This window comes from Pelodiscus sinensis, chromosome 22 (genome assembly GCF_052426305.1).
Source record: "Pelodiscus sinensis isolate ZL-2025 chromosome 22, ASM5242630v1, whole genome shotgun sequence".
Taxonomy (NCBI): Eukaryota; Metazoa; Chordata; order Testudines; family Trionychidae; genus Pelodiscus; species Pelodiscus sinensis.
The window spans coordinates 4,176,337-4,193,192 of record NC_143073.1 but is presented as its reverse complement, the minus strand read 5'-3'; the positions used below and the strand labels follow the sequence as shown (position 1 = coordinate 4,193,192).

Sequence of the window (16,856 nt, the reverse complement as noted above, 5' to 3'; positions counted from 1 at the left end):
CCAATGGGAGTGAGGCATGAGCAAGCCGGGCAGGGCAGACCTTGGGAATGACGGAAAGGGAGAGGGACCAATAAGAGACGGAGGGGCGGGGATTCAGTGGGGGCGGGGAAGGTCTTGGACTCGCCCCTGCCTCGAGCAGTAGTAGCCTGGGGGAGGTGGGACTCGCTCTGGCCAGGCCTGGAGCCCCGCCCCCATCGCCTGGGACACGCCCCCGCCCTTCTGGGACCGCCCTTCACATCGTCCCCCCAGACAGGGCCCTCCCACTGGGCCACGCCCACTGGGACCCACATCAGCCCTCCCCCTCCTGGGACTTGACCCCCCCCCCCCCCTCCCCCCCACAGCCCCATCCCCCTGGGACATGCCCCACGAGCCCATGGGACCCGCCTCCCTGCGACCCCAGCCAGGACCCCACCTCCCGGCTCCTGCCCACGGGCTGGCCCCCTCTCCAGACCCGCTCCCCCACCTCACCTCAGGACCCCCCGGCACTTGTCCCCTCCCCACATCACCTCTGGTGTCGTACAGTTTGTGTGTTCGGTGGTGGCTCAACGCTGAGTCCTGCCCAATGCGCCTTCTAATTTTTTTCCACCCATGGGCGGAATACATTTTGTTACACGCACCGAGGCAGGGGCGGTTGGGCACCACCACTAAAAACACAGCTGTGGCAGAGCTGCTACAATCAGCTGAGCGGCATGTGAGTCTCGCCCAGGATGGCTGCCCAAGTGCTCACTGCTCCTGCCCCTGGGAATTTGGGATCGGTACAAAGCAAACGTGGCTTTGTAAGTGTGTTTGTTGGAGAACAAGGTAGAGCGGCTATGAAGAAAGTACACCAAGCCAGCCCCTTGGATCCCCCTCGTCATCCTTGTAAGAAAAGTCAGAGAACACAAAGGTTTCAAAATCGTGCTCTGCAGGATTACTCTCCCCAGGACAGACCCCTTGCACTATCAAGAGAAGGGTGAAACCTACGAGCGCCAGGCCCCACCTTATGTGGTGTTGGGGACCATGAGTGAGGCTCCCAAGTGCTATCAGAAATTAATAGCAGACTGGAGGTCACTGCGGCTCCCCCGCGGCAGCTTGGGTTTGGCTATCTGGTAACCCTTTCCAGAGTTTGGGCCAGGATGGGATGGCATGGGATGATTCGGGGGCATCATGCTGCTTTTGTGCACCCCATGCCACGGGACTGCGCGGCCTCAGGTCCTCTAATTTATGCCCCGCTTCCCCTGGGCCCTGGACACCGGCCACAGTGCAGCCTGCAGCAGCTGTGCCCCCAGCCTGCCCTCCGGACTCAGGGCTGGGAGCAAGACCAATGCAGAGCCTCTGCGTTAGCTCCACACCAGCCAAGACAAGACCCAGCAAGCCGCTTCCACCCACTGATGCTGCTAACGTGGAATGAACACGCCCTAGCACAATGGACTAAAGTCCTAGGCATTGGACGGTGCAGCAGAAATGATCACACAGGCCAGGCTGTTCCTCCCAGCGCAGCCTGGCTGCTGACTGGCCCCTCCTGCCTTAGAGGCCACATGCACCCCTAAGGCAGAAGGGGGCAGCCAGCAGCTGGGCAGGAGGCTCAGCACCAGAAGAGGAGTCTGTGCCACGTCACGTGCCCCCCTTTCACTGGCACCGGCGGTGGCAGGGAAGACCCAGGCCCGGGTGCTCCCTTCTCCTCTGAAGTCCTCCAGCCCACGCTCACACGGCTTGCCACCGTGGTGCCTGGCGCATGCTGTCCCTGCCTACGGACAGCCCTGCACGCAGGGCTGGTTTTTATTGTAAGTGGGAATTTTTGGAGCGACGATATTGTTAGGAGGCTTGTGCGTGCCTCAGTTTCCCACTGTGCGTTGCACTGCCAAGCACAGAGTGCAAAGGGTTAAAAAACCCTACTTTGGGGGCACAGCAGGGGACAAGAGGTGCTGTGTCCTTGTCTTTAGCCAAGGCCCAGTTGTCCAAAGTACAGTGACACTTGGCTCGGACGTTCTCCGGGGAAGCGACTGTCTTTTCGTTTGAGGTTGGCACAGCGGATCGCTGGCCCTGAGCGCAATTCCCAGGAGTTACCGTCACCCCCACCCCCAGGAAATCAGAGCTGGATAACCCTTCCCAAGTCCCAGCTGTTCCCGCCTCGCTTCCCCTGCCCAGGCTGAAGTTCCCCGGATAACATGGCGTCCATCGTTCTGTCCCACTGCTCGGAAATACAGGGCCCAGTCGAAATTCGCTGCAAGGTGTTTGGCAATGGCCACTAGATGTCACGCTTGCCCCATTTTGCAGAGGCTTTTACAGCGGGGAGGGGGGGAGACGGGGGGGGGGGACGAACGACCTTTTTTTGGGACGGGGGCTGCTGCCCCACAGAAAAATCAGTCTGGGGCTGCACACAAGTGAGAAAAAAGCCGGACGGAAAAGCAGAAAGATGCTCCCCACCTTCCCCACACACACCAGAGCCTAGGCGGGCCCAGGCGTGTAGATTTTAATGGGGCCCCCAGGCTCTGGGGTGGGGCCAAAAATGAGGGGTTCAGTGTTTGTGAGGGGGTGGCTGCCGGGAAGTAGACTTGGGATATAGGGTCGGGGGGGGGCGAGGGTGCAGGAGCAAGCTGGGGGTGGGAGGGCTGAGCGGGTGGTAGGGTACAGAAGCAGAGTGGGGTGCAGGGTCTGGGTGTGAGGGGGGCTGCAGCTAGCTAGCCAAGTGCTGTGGGGGGAGTCCTGAGCCTCAGGGGCCAGATCCAGACAAGCCAGGGGCCAGATCCACCCCCCAGCCCATAAGTCTCCCACCCCTGATCTAAGCAGAAGGCTTAGAAGCAAGTAAGAGTAAATCTCAGCTGGGTTTGTTTTGAAGCAGCAGCTTCATGGGGCCAGCAGAGGCTGAGGGGACTAGCGGTCTCACCTTGCTAAGCATGACGCTGTCACTCCCCAAAGTGCCTCCTCATGGACTTGCCTGAGTCATTTGTCAGTGCCAAGCCACAACTGACATCTCCATCCAATTACTTGAGGCCTCCTTAGTAGCCACATTGCTGGGCAGAGTCACTGAAAAGTGGATTCTTCCCATTTATTTCACGGGGAGAGACAATCATGCGTTTTCCCTTTGGCCTTCAGCTCCCACACCACCTTCAAAGGGCCCGCACACTGTCAACTCTGCCGGATCTCATTAGGAGATACTTGCTCACATGGCACAAAGAGAATCAGTGGAACTCCCTGCTGCAGGCAATCAGGAAGTCAGATAAGGCGGTTGGATTTGAAAAGAGGGTCGACAGTTTGATGACCAATGCAGGCTACGCTGAGAGAATCCACTCTCACAGTCAAAGGCAAGAGTCGATTGCCATGAGGGTCCAGCAGGCATTTCTGCCCTGTGCACAGAATAGACCAGCTGCATTTGGGGAAATTTTTAAAATCTTCATCGGAGGGCCCACTTCATCATTGCTCTGCTTTTCCTGCTGGCTTTTATACCAGTGCAAAGTCGGTGCAAAACTCCCGCTCACTTTGCACTGCTATAATGAGTGCCCAAGATGCAGTTTCGGCAGAAAATTATGTTGAATCTATTATCGTTAGGCGTGACGGGCATGATCCTTCCTTGGTCTGTGTGCATGGGACACACTGCAGGGGTCAGGTGCCTTTTGGAACTGTAGGGCTTAGCTTAAGGCAGCAGGTTTCAAACGCTTTTTCTCATGACCCAGTTGAAGAAAATTGTTGATGCTGCGACCGGGGGTGCTAAGGCAGCTTCCTGCCTCTCCTGGTACCGCAGACCATGCTGCGCCAGAAGCAGCCGGCAGCAGGATCCTGCCAGTGGGAGTGCGGAGTGAGCGCTCGGGGCAGGGGCAGTGGATGGAGCCCTGTGCGCTCTTCCCACCACCTAGGAGCCGGGCCGGCTGCCAGCTGCTTCTAGGGCACAGCACAGTCAGCGGTGCCAGGACAGGCAGGGAGCTACTGTAGCCCTCCCACTGCTCACCTGATCCCCTGCAGCCACGAGACCCAGTGCCCGACATCCCACCCCCTAGTCTGAAACCCACTGGCTTAGTGGGCCATTCAAATCCATTGATGGACCCACCCTCTATGAATGTACCTAGCTCTTCATAATATCCTCTGGCAGGGAGTTCCACAGGTTGACAGCACGTTTTGCTTGTTTTAAACCTGCTACCTCTTAATGTCGTTTGGTGATGCCTAGTTCTTGTGTTATGGGAAGGAGTAAATAACTTTTCCTTATTTACTTTCTCCACACCAGTCATGATTTTAGAGACCTCCCGCCTATCCCTCCCTTTTCCAAGCTGACAAGCCCCACTCTTCTTTCTCTCTCCTCATCTGGCAGCTATGCCATACCACTAATCATTGTTGCCCTTTTCTGAACTGTTTCCGGTTGCAAGATACCTTTCTCGAGGTGAGGTGGCCACATCTGTACGCGGTATTCAGGATGCGGGCGTGCCGTGGATTTACAGACAATCTGCAATCTCCTGTCTTCTCACGTATCCCTTTCTTGACCATTGTTGGCTGTTTTGACTACTGCAACGCATGGAGCGGGCGCTTTATGAGAACTGTCCACAGTGACCCCCAAGATCTCTCTTGAGTAGTAACAGCTGAGACCCAACCAGACTGTAGTATGGTTTCCAGGGGCCGCGTCCTACATCTCCTCCCTCTGCTCAGGGTAGGTGGCCAATGGTTGCTCCAGCGGGTCTTTGGTGGCTTGGTCGACGGGCCGATCTGGCAGTCCCATTGTGTAGCTGGGTGTGACGGCGCGTTGGGGGTCCCCCGTCTCCTGCACCCCGAAATGGCACAAACAGATTCCACCAGCCAGTGGAATTGAGGGTGGTTTATTGCTCCTCCAGGATACAGCATAGCACAGATGTAATCTGGTTACAGGAACTGGGGGCTAAGAGGCCTCAGTGCCCCCTTGAGATGGGGGGATCCCAGCCCCCTCCCCAGTTCCTTCTTCCCTGCTTTCCCGACAGGAACTAACTCTCCTCTTCCAGCCCTGCCCCCAGCCAGGGCCGCATTCCACCTTCCTTTGTTGCTCTCCATGGGGGGTGACTGGTCAGACAGGTTGAGACCTTCTTTGCATAATGACTCATGGCCTGTCCTTCTGGGCGCGGTACCAACTGCAGCCAGTGGGGGTTACCCCAGAGCCAGCAGCATAGAAACCAGCCAGGTACCCCCCCTACGTCACACTGGGGTCCTCTTCAGGCTACTGTAGCAAGCAGGATGCATCTGTCTCCTTCAGCAGCTCCAGCCCAACTGAGCTGCAGGGGCCACCTTTTATATTTCCACGTCCTGCCCCTCCCTTCCAATGGCAGCAGGACAACTGGGACCTGCCTAGCTCTGCAAACCAAGAGGCAGGCTGTGGTCCCTGTTGGAGAATCTGAGGAAGGCCACACCTCCTCGCTACATCACTGTTCTACGCACAGCACTGAGTCCACACGGAGGGCAAAACTGTTTGTTGCCAGTCGGACCCTGTAGCTGATCGTTAGACTGTGTAATAAGTTGAGGGTCTGCAACATAAAATTGGCAGGTCTGAAATCTAGCGAGCAGGACTCTGGCTCAGTGGGACTGGAGGCAGGAAAGAGGCTGAGCTAGAGAACGCCAAAAGGTGCCAGGCACAGACCATAAATCACATTGCAGAGGGGTGGTAACAGAACATCTTGTTAAGCAATATCTTGGTACCAACACACCTGCCCACCAATGACAGACATACCCACCTAGCTTCAGGACCGGGTCTAAGTTGACAGCATGAGAAACCTCCCTTCTGCGGGGCAAGGGGTGGGAACTAGGTAACAGAAGGTGGCAACCTGATGTGTCAGGACTGAAGTGTAACTTTGTTTGGACCTGTGTATAAAAGTGCACCCCAAAGGGTGATCGACCCACCGCGGGAGGCACTCAAATCCAGAGCGCCGAGTGTGGCGTTAGTCCATTGCCACGGCTTACATAAGGTGCAGTGGCACAGCAGCGAGTCTGTTCGCTGACAACTGTCATTGTATGGCGTTTGGCAATAAACCCACGTGGGGGCTTTCGATCCTTATCTGATTTGTGGCCTCTGGGGGCTCTCTCGGGAGTCTGTCGTGTTGACTAATTGCGCACGGTTAACGTGCTAGACAGGGGCGCACACGCACGCATGCACACAGCGGAAAGTTAATCATCATGGATGGCGGAGAGGACCTGTCAGGAGCCCGTCGGGAAAACCCTAAATCCTGATTGACGACAGATTGTACAAAATGTGTGTCTAGACCAGGAAAAGAGAATCAGGCCTAATTAAGAGCAGGGCCCTCCATCGACGCACTCAGCGGTCAAGGCAGTTCTAAAATACACTCCAAAGGGTGGACTCCTAGTCAATATTCCCTCTAATCTTTTCCAGACGTGCAGAATAAATTTGTATGTGCACCAAGGCATATAGGAATGTGCACCACCAGTAGAAACACAAGCTTTGCTTTGGGGGCTCTGCTAATCTGCATTTGAGCTGAGGATTACTTACCGAGAACACTGCTCCTAACCCCCATGAAAGCAAATTGACCGAGCCAAGGGCTTTTCAATAAAGGACATTTACTTTGTGGGTAACATATCAACACAAACAGGTACAGGCTGAGGTATCCGAGAAAAAACTTTGGTATAAAATGTACATGTCTTCAAAATGTTTACAGGCAAAGAGACTTTGGTTAGTTAGCACAGTCAACAAACAAAGAAGAAACATTCGAGTGAGATATAGCAATGCACTGCTTTTTACACACGGTCATGGCACTCCGCTTATAGAAAGGACAGGACTGGTTGCTCAGGGGGCTACTACCTTTGGGGCCGCCCGTACGTTACCAGAATGGCATAAAGAGGCCTGCCTGTGCTGGCGCGTCAGGCCCAATGTTCTGTACAAATCCATGCAGCCGGCTGTAATCAGAATGTGGGAAGGGCCGAGCGGGTATCCCAGCGTGGTTGCGTTGTGCACGGGGAGGAACACAGGCAGCGTGCTCACCTGGGGTGTGGGTGAGCCACAAAGGTTGAGTCAGGATGCTCTGAGCTGCTGTTAGATTCTTCCCCGTTCCCCCCTGTGGAGAACCGGCAGGGCTGGGCTGCAGTGAATATAAAGGGGATTCTTGATTGAGAGCTTCCTGCCTCCTTTTATCCCCATGCTACCACCAGTAGAGTCCTACGCAGAGGACATGATTCCCCTGCCCAAGACCAAGAGGTAGGGCCTACAAGTAAAATCAGCAGGTGGGGCGTCCTGGGTGGATGGTGACTATCATCACAAGTTTAGGAAAGCCCAGCTATGGGGGACGGAGCCAGGTTTTAGCCTGACTCCTGCATCGTCGATCCCATTATTTACTTGGTGCCAGTTGCAACCCCCCCACCCCCTGATCTAGGAACTGGAAGGAGCCCCCGGAGGTCCTAGGTGGGTGTACAGCCCGGAAAACATGCGCCGGTTGGATGACACAGAGGCATGCTGTGCACTGAAGACAACAGAGCGACTCAGAGCAGAATTGTTCGCCAGTGAAGGGTTTTGTTACCGGGCGTGATTCACAATTTGAAACAAGCCCCGTTGGATTCCCAAAGCCCAGGAGGAATTTGCAGTTCGTGGGGGAACATCTTTGCCCCGAGAATGTTTCTTGTTCAGCTGAAATGAGGGGGAAACATCATCTTTGGATCGTTTTGCACAGCAGCTTTGTCAATCAAGCCAGAGCCCCAATCAATACCGATCTGGCGCTGCCCCCGTTTTCACGCCGGGTCACTCCCCGGAGCAGAACAGCGCTGGTTTGCCCCCCTGGGTTGGCCACAGCTGGCACCTCACCACTGTGACAGGGGTCTCACTAAAGTGCATTACATCGGCCACATCCAGAGAGCGGGGGGACGTGGCCGGGGGAGGGGAACGTCACAGAGCCACTGCCTCCGCTATCATGCCCCCTGGGCCCCGTCACTAGTTCTGCAGGGAGGACGGCCGCTCCCGTCCCACGCCAGGTGGCAGCCCGACACGAGAGAGCACTTGGAGAGACGAGCCATGCAAAAAAATAGACATCTAGAAATATAGCTCTCGACACACGCACGCCCACGCGGAGACGCCTTGCAAAAATCTTTGGTATCCTTTGGTGCAAGAGACAAAGTGAGGTAGAAATTCGCCGCCGTTTGACACAACAATAGAGTCGCACGACACATAACCCAGGGGACGAGTTGGGGCGGGGACTGGAGAGGAAGCCAGCCGCGGCTGAGGTGTTCATGCTGAATTTGGGGCAGAGCTTTCTAGGTCAGAGCCTTCCTTCGGTGCAACAGACTCCCCGGGTGACCCCGGGGGTGGATTTCTCAGGGCCCTAGCTTAGAAGATGGATGTGGCAGAGTCTTACCTGGCTAATGAGCATCCCTCTGGAGAAGGGGGGCGGCTCTGGGCTGTACGAGCACCCCCCGGGCTCTGCCCCCCGCGGGCAGATGGAGGAGACCCTACGGCCTCGCCACATGGCGATCGATCTGTGACCGTGGCCGTCTCAGCTTGAGATCCGCCCCGCTCCACAGAAACCGAGCCCCGGCAGCGCCGCGCAGGAGGGCTTCGTGGAGCTAATTAAGGGCAGGCTGCTTCTCGCAGGCTTGTTTCAGCCCCAGCGCTGCCACCCTTTTACAAAGCACTGGGATCCGCGCTGCGCTTTTTAATCCAGCTGGCTGACACCGGGGCACCTTTGTGTGTGGACGCTCTGGCGTGGCTATCCCGCAGGGGTGGGGAACCTTCCTTGGGTCCGGGACCACTGACCCGTGTTCCCGCTACGTTTTCCTGTCCATGGGCGGGATACATTTTGCCACGTGCGCCAAGGCATGTGCAGATGTGCACCACCAATAGAAGCACATGCGGCAGGCTCTGATCAGCTGTGGGCGCTCTGCTAGTCAGCTGGGCAGCCCCTGGCTCTCTTCCAGGCGGCCGCACAAGCGCCCAGCTTACAGGGAACCCTGCCCCGACCCACAGAAAAATCAGTCGGGGGCCACACACAAGTGAGAAGCAACAACACCAAAAATCCAACCCCGAAACAAAGCCTCACGGACGTGGCCCCCAGCTGAGGAGAGAGACTCTCCCCGGCTCGTAGATTTTGGGTGCTCCCGTCCTGTAGGGGGATGGTGGAGGAGCTGGAGCGCCAGCGTGGGCTCCCCAATGCTGGGGGGAGCCCTGAGCCTTGGGGGCCGGATCCAGGCAAGCCCGGGGCCACATCCGGCCCCCAGGCCTTAGGTTCCCCACCCTGCTCTCGCGGGTTAGTTTGCCCAATGTGCCCCCTAACCCAGGTTTCACTGGACAGAATGTGTCCACCCAGCAGCCTAGGTACACGCGTGTGTGTGCACGGACAAGCCCTGAATCCCATCTGTGCCTTGCACAAGCAGGCAGCGCGCCTGCCCACCAAGCCTGGGGGCCCAGGGAAATCTGCACCGGCTGCCACCCCCTCATACAGCTATCTAGCCGGGGCAACACGGGGCTCGCACCCACGGATCGGCTGCAGCGATGCCGGTTCCAGCCACGGTTACGCCCCCCCGGCGGGTCTTGGCCGCTTCCAGGGAGCGTGGCTTTTGACGGCCCCAGGTGCTCTCCCGGCCAGGGGATCCTGCTCCTTTCAGAGAGGCTTTGCGAGAGATGGCTTGTCCACAGACGCCACGGTGACGGGCACCTTACGAAGCCGTGGGCAGGCGTCGACGCTGCTAGCGGCTGCTCCCCGACTCTCCTTGAGCTTTGCCGAACACAGAACCAGGGGCTCCTGGGCCGGACGCTTCCTGCCTATTCAAACCCCAGCTGAGAGTCCCAGATGGCCGCCTCCGACGCGGTCGCACCCACATTACCGTCCACTCTGCAGTCTGAGACCCAGGCGGGATGAGTCTGAGGGGCCTCTGCCCTCGCTCCACACCTGCCATCCCCGGCCTTGCCCAGTGGGCGGGCCAGCCTGGCAGGGAGCAGAAAGATCGGGGGGACCATGGGAAGTACCTGGCAGGGCGGGGTGGTGCCAGCGTCCCCCCCGCTACTGCCCACGCTCTGGGCACGGCCTGCCCCGGGGAACCGACAGGGAGCTGAGCTGCGGAGCCCTTTGGGACGGCGGCTGCTAAGAGCTCCGCTCCGCTGTCCCCTTTTTATCCCCCTTCAAACCTGCCCAGGTCCCTCTGCCTGCACCCTGGGGTGCTGCTCCCAACGGAGGGCTCGGAGCTGGCTCTCTAGTCTGTCCGTGCGCCTCCCAGCCGTGGCGGGACACTCGGGCCGGGAGCTCGCGGGGCAGGGAGGAGGGGGCGTCCTTAACGCACCCTCCCTTGGCAGGGCTGGGGGAATATTCCAGGCTCCTCGCCATGGGAGCCTCCATCCCGGCCCAGTCCTAACAGCGCCCCACAAGCCCAGAGCCCCCCTTGGCACCCATGGGTGCTGCAGCTCAGCTCCTCGCAGGCTCTGGACCTAGGGTTGCTGGGGAGCTTTCAGGATGGGTTTGGTTTCTCTGCATGCCCAGGCCTCTCCAGTGCACCAGTCCCCTTAGGCCAGGACCCTCCTACGGGCCCAGAAGCCCCCTTGGGGGCACCCCTGGAAGTGTCATGGGATGGAAGAAATTAAAGGATCTTCTAAGCATCCCGGCCGCGAGGAGGCTCCCCGCCTCGGTTTCCCCATCACTCCGCACCCCTGCGGTCACAGCCGCAGTGCAAAGCCAGCATGGGTGAGCGCTGTTCCAAGCCGGGTCTCGTGCTTTCAAAGCCCGGATCCTGGAAGGCAACCTGGTGCCTAACTCCCCTTGGAAAACCAAGGGGAGTTAGGTGCCTACCCGCCTGTGAGGCTCTGGGCCTCAGCTCACAGAGCCTAGCTGGCGGTTGGCTGATGCTGCGGGTTGCCCATATGGGAGGGGACCTCTGGGAGCAGCGCACTGGGCTGCCAGCCATCCCCCGTGCACAAGGGAGCAGAGAAGCTCTACAGCCCCCCCAGGGCTCAGCACCACGCCCTGGGTCCCCCAGCCCCTGACCCAGCCCAGCGGGCGGCCTCCGAGCACGGCAGGGCACTGAGTGGGCTGCACCCGTGCACACAGCGGCGCAAGGTGCTGGGCACCCGGCTCCCGGAGAATCAGGCCCACAGTCTGGAGACTCAGGCCCGAAGAAGGGGCAGGTTTGTCCACACAGGAAAATGAATCCGGATTAAGGCAGAGCAGGAATGTAAAGCGGATTCCCTAGAGTACGTGACCTGTAGATAAACCCTTAATTATGCTGCCCGAGATAATTTGCTTGATTGATTTTCCCGCCAGTCAGCAACAGAGGGGGAGCCAGATGGGGTAGGGGAGGGCAACTCCCTTTTCCCCAGGGACCTCTGCCCCACAAATCTCCACCCCAATCTGCCTTGTCATACCCTGGGGGACAGGGGTTGTCTGTCTCCTGCTCATCTTTCCTCTCAGAGACTTTGACGGGCAGCGTCTCCATTCAGTAGCCAGGAAAGTAGGCCCTTACAGCTGAGGAAACTGAGGCACGGGACCGGGACGTGAGCTACCCCAAAGTTGTGCAGCAAGTCAGTGGTAGGAACAGAACCCAGGAGGCTGGACTCATCATTTTGTAGCGCTATTACTAGAAACCTTGTCAGAGCTGCATGCAGAACCCAGGAGTCCTGGCTCCCGCTCAGCTACGCTAACCATTAGACTGCATTGCCTCTCCCAGAGCCAAGGGCAGAACCCAGGAGTCTTGGCTGCTAGGCTCTTGCTCTAACCACAAGACCTCACTCCCCTCGTCCCGCCAAGACCCAAACCCAGGAATCCTGGCTCCCAGCCACCACTCCTACCGCACCCCTTTCCCAGACACACTTAGGACCCAGGAGTCCTGGCTCTGCTTCTCACTCCTAGGCAGCGCTGCCTTCCAAAACACCGGTCACAGCGATGAACGGGCTCCAGCATCAGGGGCACACGGATGCTTTTCAAAGAGCTGCAGCCTCCACCAGGCACCTGGATCCTCAGCCATGTGCTTCCCCTGCCTCCCAGGCAGTTATTGGAGGCAGGGAAGGGGGCGCACCCCGCCGGTGCCAATCAGGGTGCCCCCATGCACCCCAGCTGAGGAGCTCACCTGGGTCAATCGGCATCGCTCCATTGGCGTCGGGGGGCCAGACCCCCACCTGGGGTGGATCAGGGAGCCCCACTCAATGCAGAGAAGCCGATTCAGGATCCGGGCAGGTGGGTTCTATTGCACCAGCCGAAAGGACTGAGGCGGGGGAAGGGCACAGAAGCGACCGCAGAGAAGACACGAAAGCCAATCACCACCCCCGTCCGGCGCCCCGGCTTCCCATCATGCTTTGGTGCAAGTGACGGCGGAGGCGGCGCTGGGGGCGTGGGCGCCCGAGGAGGGGGGGCGCCCCTCCTCCATCCACTTGTCCAGGCTGCGGCGCCGCGCGTTCATGAAGAAGTTACTGACGGTGGAGAGCTCCAGGCCCAGCTGTTGGGCGATGGTGACCTGCAGGTCCTTGGAAGGCCGCTGGTTCTCGTGGAAGATGGCGTGGAGCGTGCGGCGCTGGATGTCCGTGAAGACCAGCCGGTGCCGCTTAGGGACGTGGTTTCGGTCGGCTTTGCTTTGCTCTTGCTCTTTCCTTTTGCAGGCTGCGGCAGAGGGAGAGAAGAGGAGACGCTGTCAGAGAGGCGGGGAACTGCGCAGAGGCGCCGGAGCTGGGCGGGGGGAGGGGGGGGGAGCGAGCCCGGCCAATAACCCCAGAGACTGGAATCCCACACACTGCTAGGAGTCCTGACCCCACTCCAGACCCTCAGCCACAAGCCCAGCCGGGAGTGGGGGGGCTTGCCTGGCTGGAGCAGCACAGACGCTCATCCAGCTGCTCAGAAACCTGCAGCAAAGGGATAGCCCGCCCCCGGGAAGTTTCCTCTGGCCCATTTAACTCTCCTGATCCAGGATTCCTTAACAAGACCAACCTTATGGCTCAGAGGGATGGCCCGTTATGATCAGAACCAAGGTCCAGCGAGCCTCCTGCCCTACCTCCCCTACGGACCAGTACCAGCTGCTTCATAAGCAGAGGTCAGATCCTTTCTGTGACATTCCGCCCCCTATTCTTCATAGAAATGGGACCATAGGAATGTGGCGTAACTATGATACCTTCCTTGCAAGACGGGTCATGTGAGACATCGCTGGACAGGTTCTGATTTGCTGAATGTGATTATCCTATTTGTCAGCATCTGTCTCTGCTGTATCTAAAGTTAGGGACATGGACTAGGTATCAATTATACACATGATTGTATCTGGGGAACGCCGTCCAGACAGGAGGCAGTCAGCCTGGATGGGCCATTAGGAAGGACAGTGGGACTTTGAAGATGCTAATCTCCCTTCATGCTGGGCAGGTGCTTAGGTCACCTGGTACAGTGTCCCCATCCTGATCTGCTGGTAGTTTTCCACTGGATGTGGGAAAGGTCAAGCTAGGAAACAATGGAACGAGGAATACAGCTAGTTCGGATTAGGAAGCCTAATCCGAACTAGCTACTCCGTGCCGCGTGTAGCCGCGCGGCACGGGGTTCGAACTAGCCGGCATTTAAAAATGGCGCCGGCCGGCTTCATGCAAATGAAGCCCGGGAAATTCAAATCCCGGGCTTCATTTGCAACTGCGGATGACTACATTACCCCCGCTAGTTCGAACTAGCGGGGTAGTGTAGACATACCCAATGAGCTTAGGAAACTGAGTGACTGCGAACCAGGCCCGGCACCTTTTTCTGAGATGAGCCACAAAACGAGCCATGGCAAAGTAGAAGAAAAAAAGAGGCCGCCCCTTCTATAGACAGGTCGTTCAACCCCACTGCAACAGTAAACGTTTTGCAAAGCCAGAATTCATGCCAGAGACCCTGACGGAGGTGGGATCCTGGCTGAGGAATCCAACAAAAGTTAATGTGACAGGATTTGACTACATGTAGCAAAAGCCTCGCGCGTGTTCCTTTTAAACACATCTTTTATTTTCCTTAATAGTCCATGGATGCTGCAGCTTTAAGAGCCCCACCATCTTCTTGGCAGCCAGCAGGGTGCTTGGGAGAATGGACCCCAATGCATGAGCTGCCGGATGAACAGAACAGAAAGACAGTTCTGACTCCGCAGAATCTACAGTCTCTTGTTGGGCTGTGTTTGTACAGCACCTAGTGCATGGGGCTACTGGGCCAAGAATGCAGTACTGGGATGCTACTGTAATACACCTAATAGCAATACAAATGTACAGTGCCTGGCACAGTGGGATTCTGGTCTGGGATTGTGGCACCTAGGTGCTACCGTAATACACCTAATAGCAATACAAATGTACAGTGCCTGGCACAGCAGGATTCTGGTCTGGGATTGTGGCGCCTAGGTGCTACCGTAATACACCTAATAGCAATACAAATGTACAGTGCCTGGCACAGAGGGATTCTGGTCTAGGATTGTGGCACCTAGGTGCTACCGTAATATACCTAATAGCAATACAAATGTACAGTGCCTGGCACAGCGGGATTCTGGTCTGGGATTGTGGCGCCTAGGTGCTACCGTAATACACCTAATAACAATATAAATGTATAGAGGCTAGTGCAATGGGGGCTTGGTCCATGTCTGTGGCTCCCATGTACTAGTACAATACAATTAATAATACTAATTATTATTAATGAGAAATGGGAGGCAGAGCCTTTCACCCCAAAGCCGATGGTTCACATACAACCCCGTGCTAGTAGAGACCAAGCAATGAGCTGGTTGCATGGGGAGGAGTTCGGCTGACTCCCAGTGGGTGGGTGTCTATGTAAGTGACAGCTGTGTGGGTGGTTCTTCTATTTCCCCCTCCCCGACACCTCAGGCGAACTGGCAGTCACTGAATGGGCCCAAGTGGCTGGTGTCTAGGGCAGGGACAAGGGGGGGGGCTCATACACAGGGCCTAACAGGTCTCCCCCAGTTGGGAGCTGAGACGCTGAAGAGCCGGTGACATTACCAGGTTTCTGCCCATCGCCCATACTCCTGAGATGGACAGAGGCCTTCTGGCTGTGGGGATGCCCCGCCAGGCCTGAGAGCACTGCCATAAAACAAAAGTTAGAGATGCCCCGTTAGTAGAGGCCCCCGATTCCCTGAGGTCGGCCAGCCCTGCCCCCCTGCCCCTCGGTGCCAAGCTGGTGTCGTTTGCTCTTGACACCACCTGCGACGATACCGCACAGGCACAGCCGGGCCCTAAACAATCACATTTACTCGCCCCAGGCCTAGCCCTACGCTCTCCCTGACACATGGCCCAGCAGCCTCCCGGCCCGCCCGGGGGAGCAACCCAACTGCCGCCTGGCTTTAGGCGGGGTGTCGAAAACGGCGTCCGGCAAAGGGCGCGTGAGGTGGCATCAAGGCACATGAACGGCCGCCTCATCTCGCTCACGCCTCATCCAAGCGGCCGCCCGCCAGTACTACTGCAGCGGGCACTTCACGAGGCGCATTGGGGACGATGGCTGGGAGGGTCCACGGGAGCTCCGTGGAGGGGCAGGAAGCTGGCAGGGGCTGAAGACAGTTAAATGCTGCTGTATTCGGCCTCACGCCCTAGCTGGGTGGCAGGCAGAGCTATGATGGGAGTCCTGGGCAGTGATGTTCAGCCTCGCGCTTTCTGGGCCACGCTCTGGAATCGATAGGAACCAGATAAGGCCCAGCAAGGCCAGCTAAGCGCTTACGACACCCCTGTCCAGCACTAGGGGACATCAGGCAAGCGTCTGATGGAGGCAGAGGGGGACAGGGCAGCTGTCGCTTTTGTCTGCCACGCGTCTCCTTTACCCTCGGATCTGAGCGATCGTTAGTGGCCTGATCTTCCCAGCCCTTCGGGGGAGGTGGGACAGAGTGACCCCTCCCCCGACTTCTGCAGATGGGGAAACTGAGGCACGGGGCAGCCAAGGGACTTGCCCAAGTTTGAAGTGGAGCTGGGAATGGCACCGCGTGGAAAGCAGGGCTGAGCCCTGTTCCAAGGCTGGCTGCCGGGGCTGGGCGCAGCCGCTCCTGTGGCTGGGTTACAGGGACTGAGGGACCGGCGCACCGGAAGCCCAGAACTCAGTCAGTAGAGGGTAAAAAGGCCAGTCTGTCATTGCCTGCGGGTGAACAACAGAGGGAGGCTGCAGCTGGGCCGGGAAGCACGGGCCGGGCGGCTGAGAGGATAATGAAGGCCCAAAGGACTAGCTGAGGGGCTGGAAGCTTTGCCTTGAGGTGAACTTCCCCTTCCCAAAGCCGGCCACGGAAGGGAGCTGGTGCTGCAGCGGCGCGGCAGGGTTTGATCTGCTGGGGCGGAAAGCAGGTGGCGGAGCAGAGACCGAGCAGCAGGCTGAGAAAGCTGCTGGGCCGGCGGGCGTGCCCGGGCAGAGGCGCCCGCAGGCGGCCCTGCCAACCAGGCATGTGCAGACAGATCCTGCTCCAGCCCCAACGCCGAGCGCGGCAAAACGGTCCGCTGGGTGGAAGAGCCGCGCGATTTTACGCCAGCCACAGGCTTGAGCTTCTTCCGGTTGGTCTTTGGGAGTCCTCACTATTCCGCCTTCCAGCTTCTCTCCGCAGCTGTGCGGGCGAGCAACTGACCTTGGGGTTTTTTAGACAAAAGCAACAGAAAATCACCTGACTCCGTCAGCGGGGACTTTCTGCCCCAAACAGCGTGAGCTCTGTTCCCACCTGCCGGGCACCCCCCCGGGAACGAACCCGCTGGGCTAGCCAGGGCAGTGGGGCCCTCTGAGCCACCCCTGGATTCCAGCTGCGGCCAGGGGGGCCCTTTGCCCGGCTGCTCCGCTGTCTGCACAAAGGCTAAACCCTCACGGAGCAGCCAGGCCTCAGGATCTGGTTGTGGGTGAACGACTGGTGAGAATCCAAAATCCCCCGTTAGTGCCCAACCTGCCCGGCCAGGCCCAGGGCATGAGGGGAGCGGGAAGGTTACAGGTCAGGAGTGAGGGGTGGGGAGGAGCTGCATGTGGGGAGCCCAGGGCTGGGAGAGCAGGGGGCTG

General features: G+C 58.2%; 1 protein-coding gene across 1 annotated transcript in view; it reads right to left on the bottom strand.

Moving 5' to 3' along the window:
- Positions 1 to 9,019: 9,019 nt before the first annotated feature.
- The window catches only part of LOC102461102 (hepatocyte nuclear factor 6-like), a 31,886-nt gene continuing 24,049 nt past the window's right edge, over positions 9,020 to 16,856 (bottom strand). Inside the window, exon 2 of the mRNA XM_075907926.2 lies at positions 9,020 to 12,503. Coding sequence (XP_075764041.2) covers positions 12,196 to 12,503 — 308 coding nt within the window. The 3' untranslated portion in view covers positions 9,020 to 12,195. The remainder of the gene's footprint in view (positions 12,504 to 16,856) is intronic.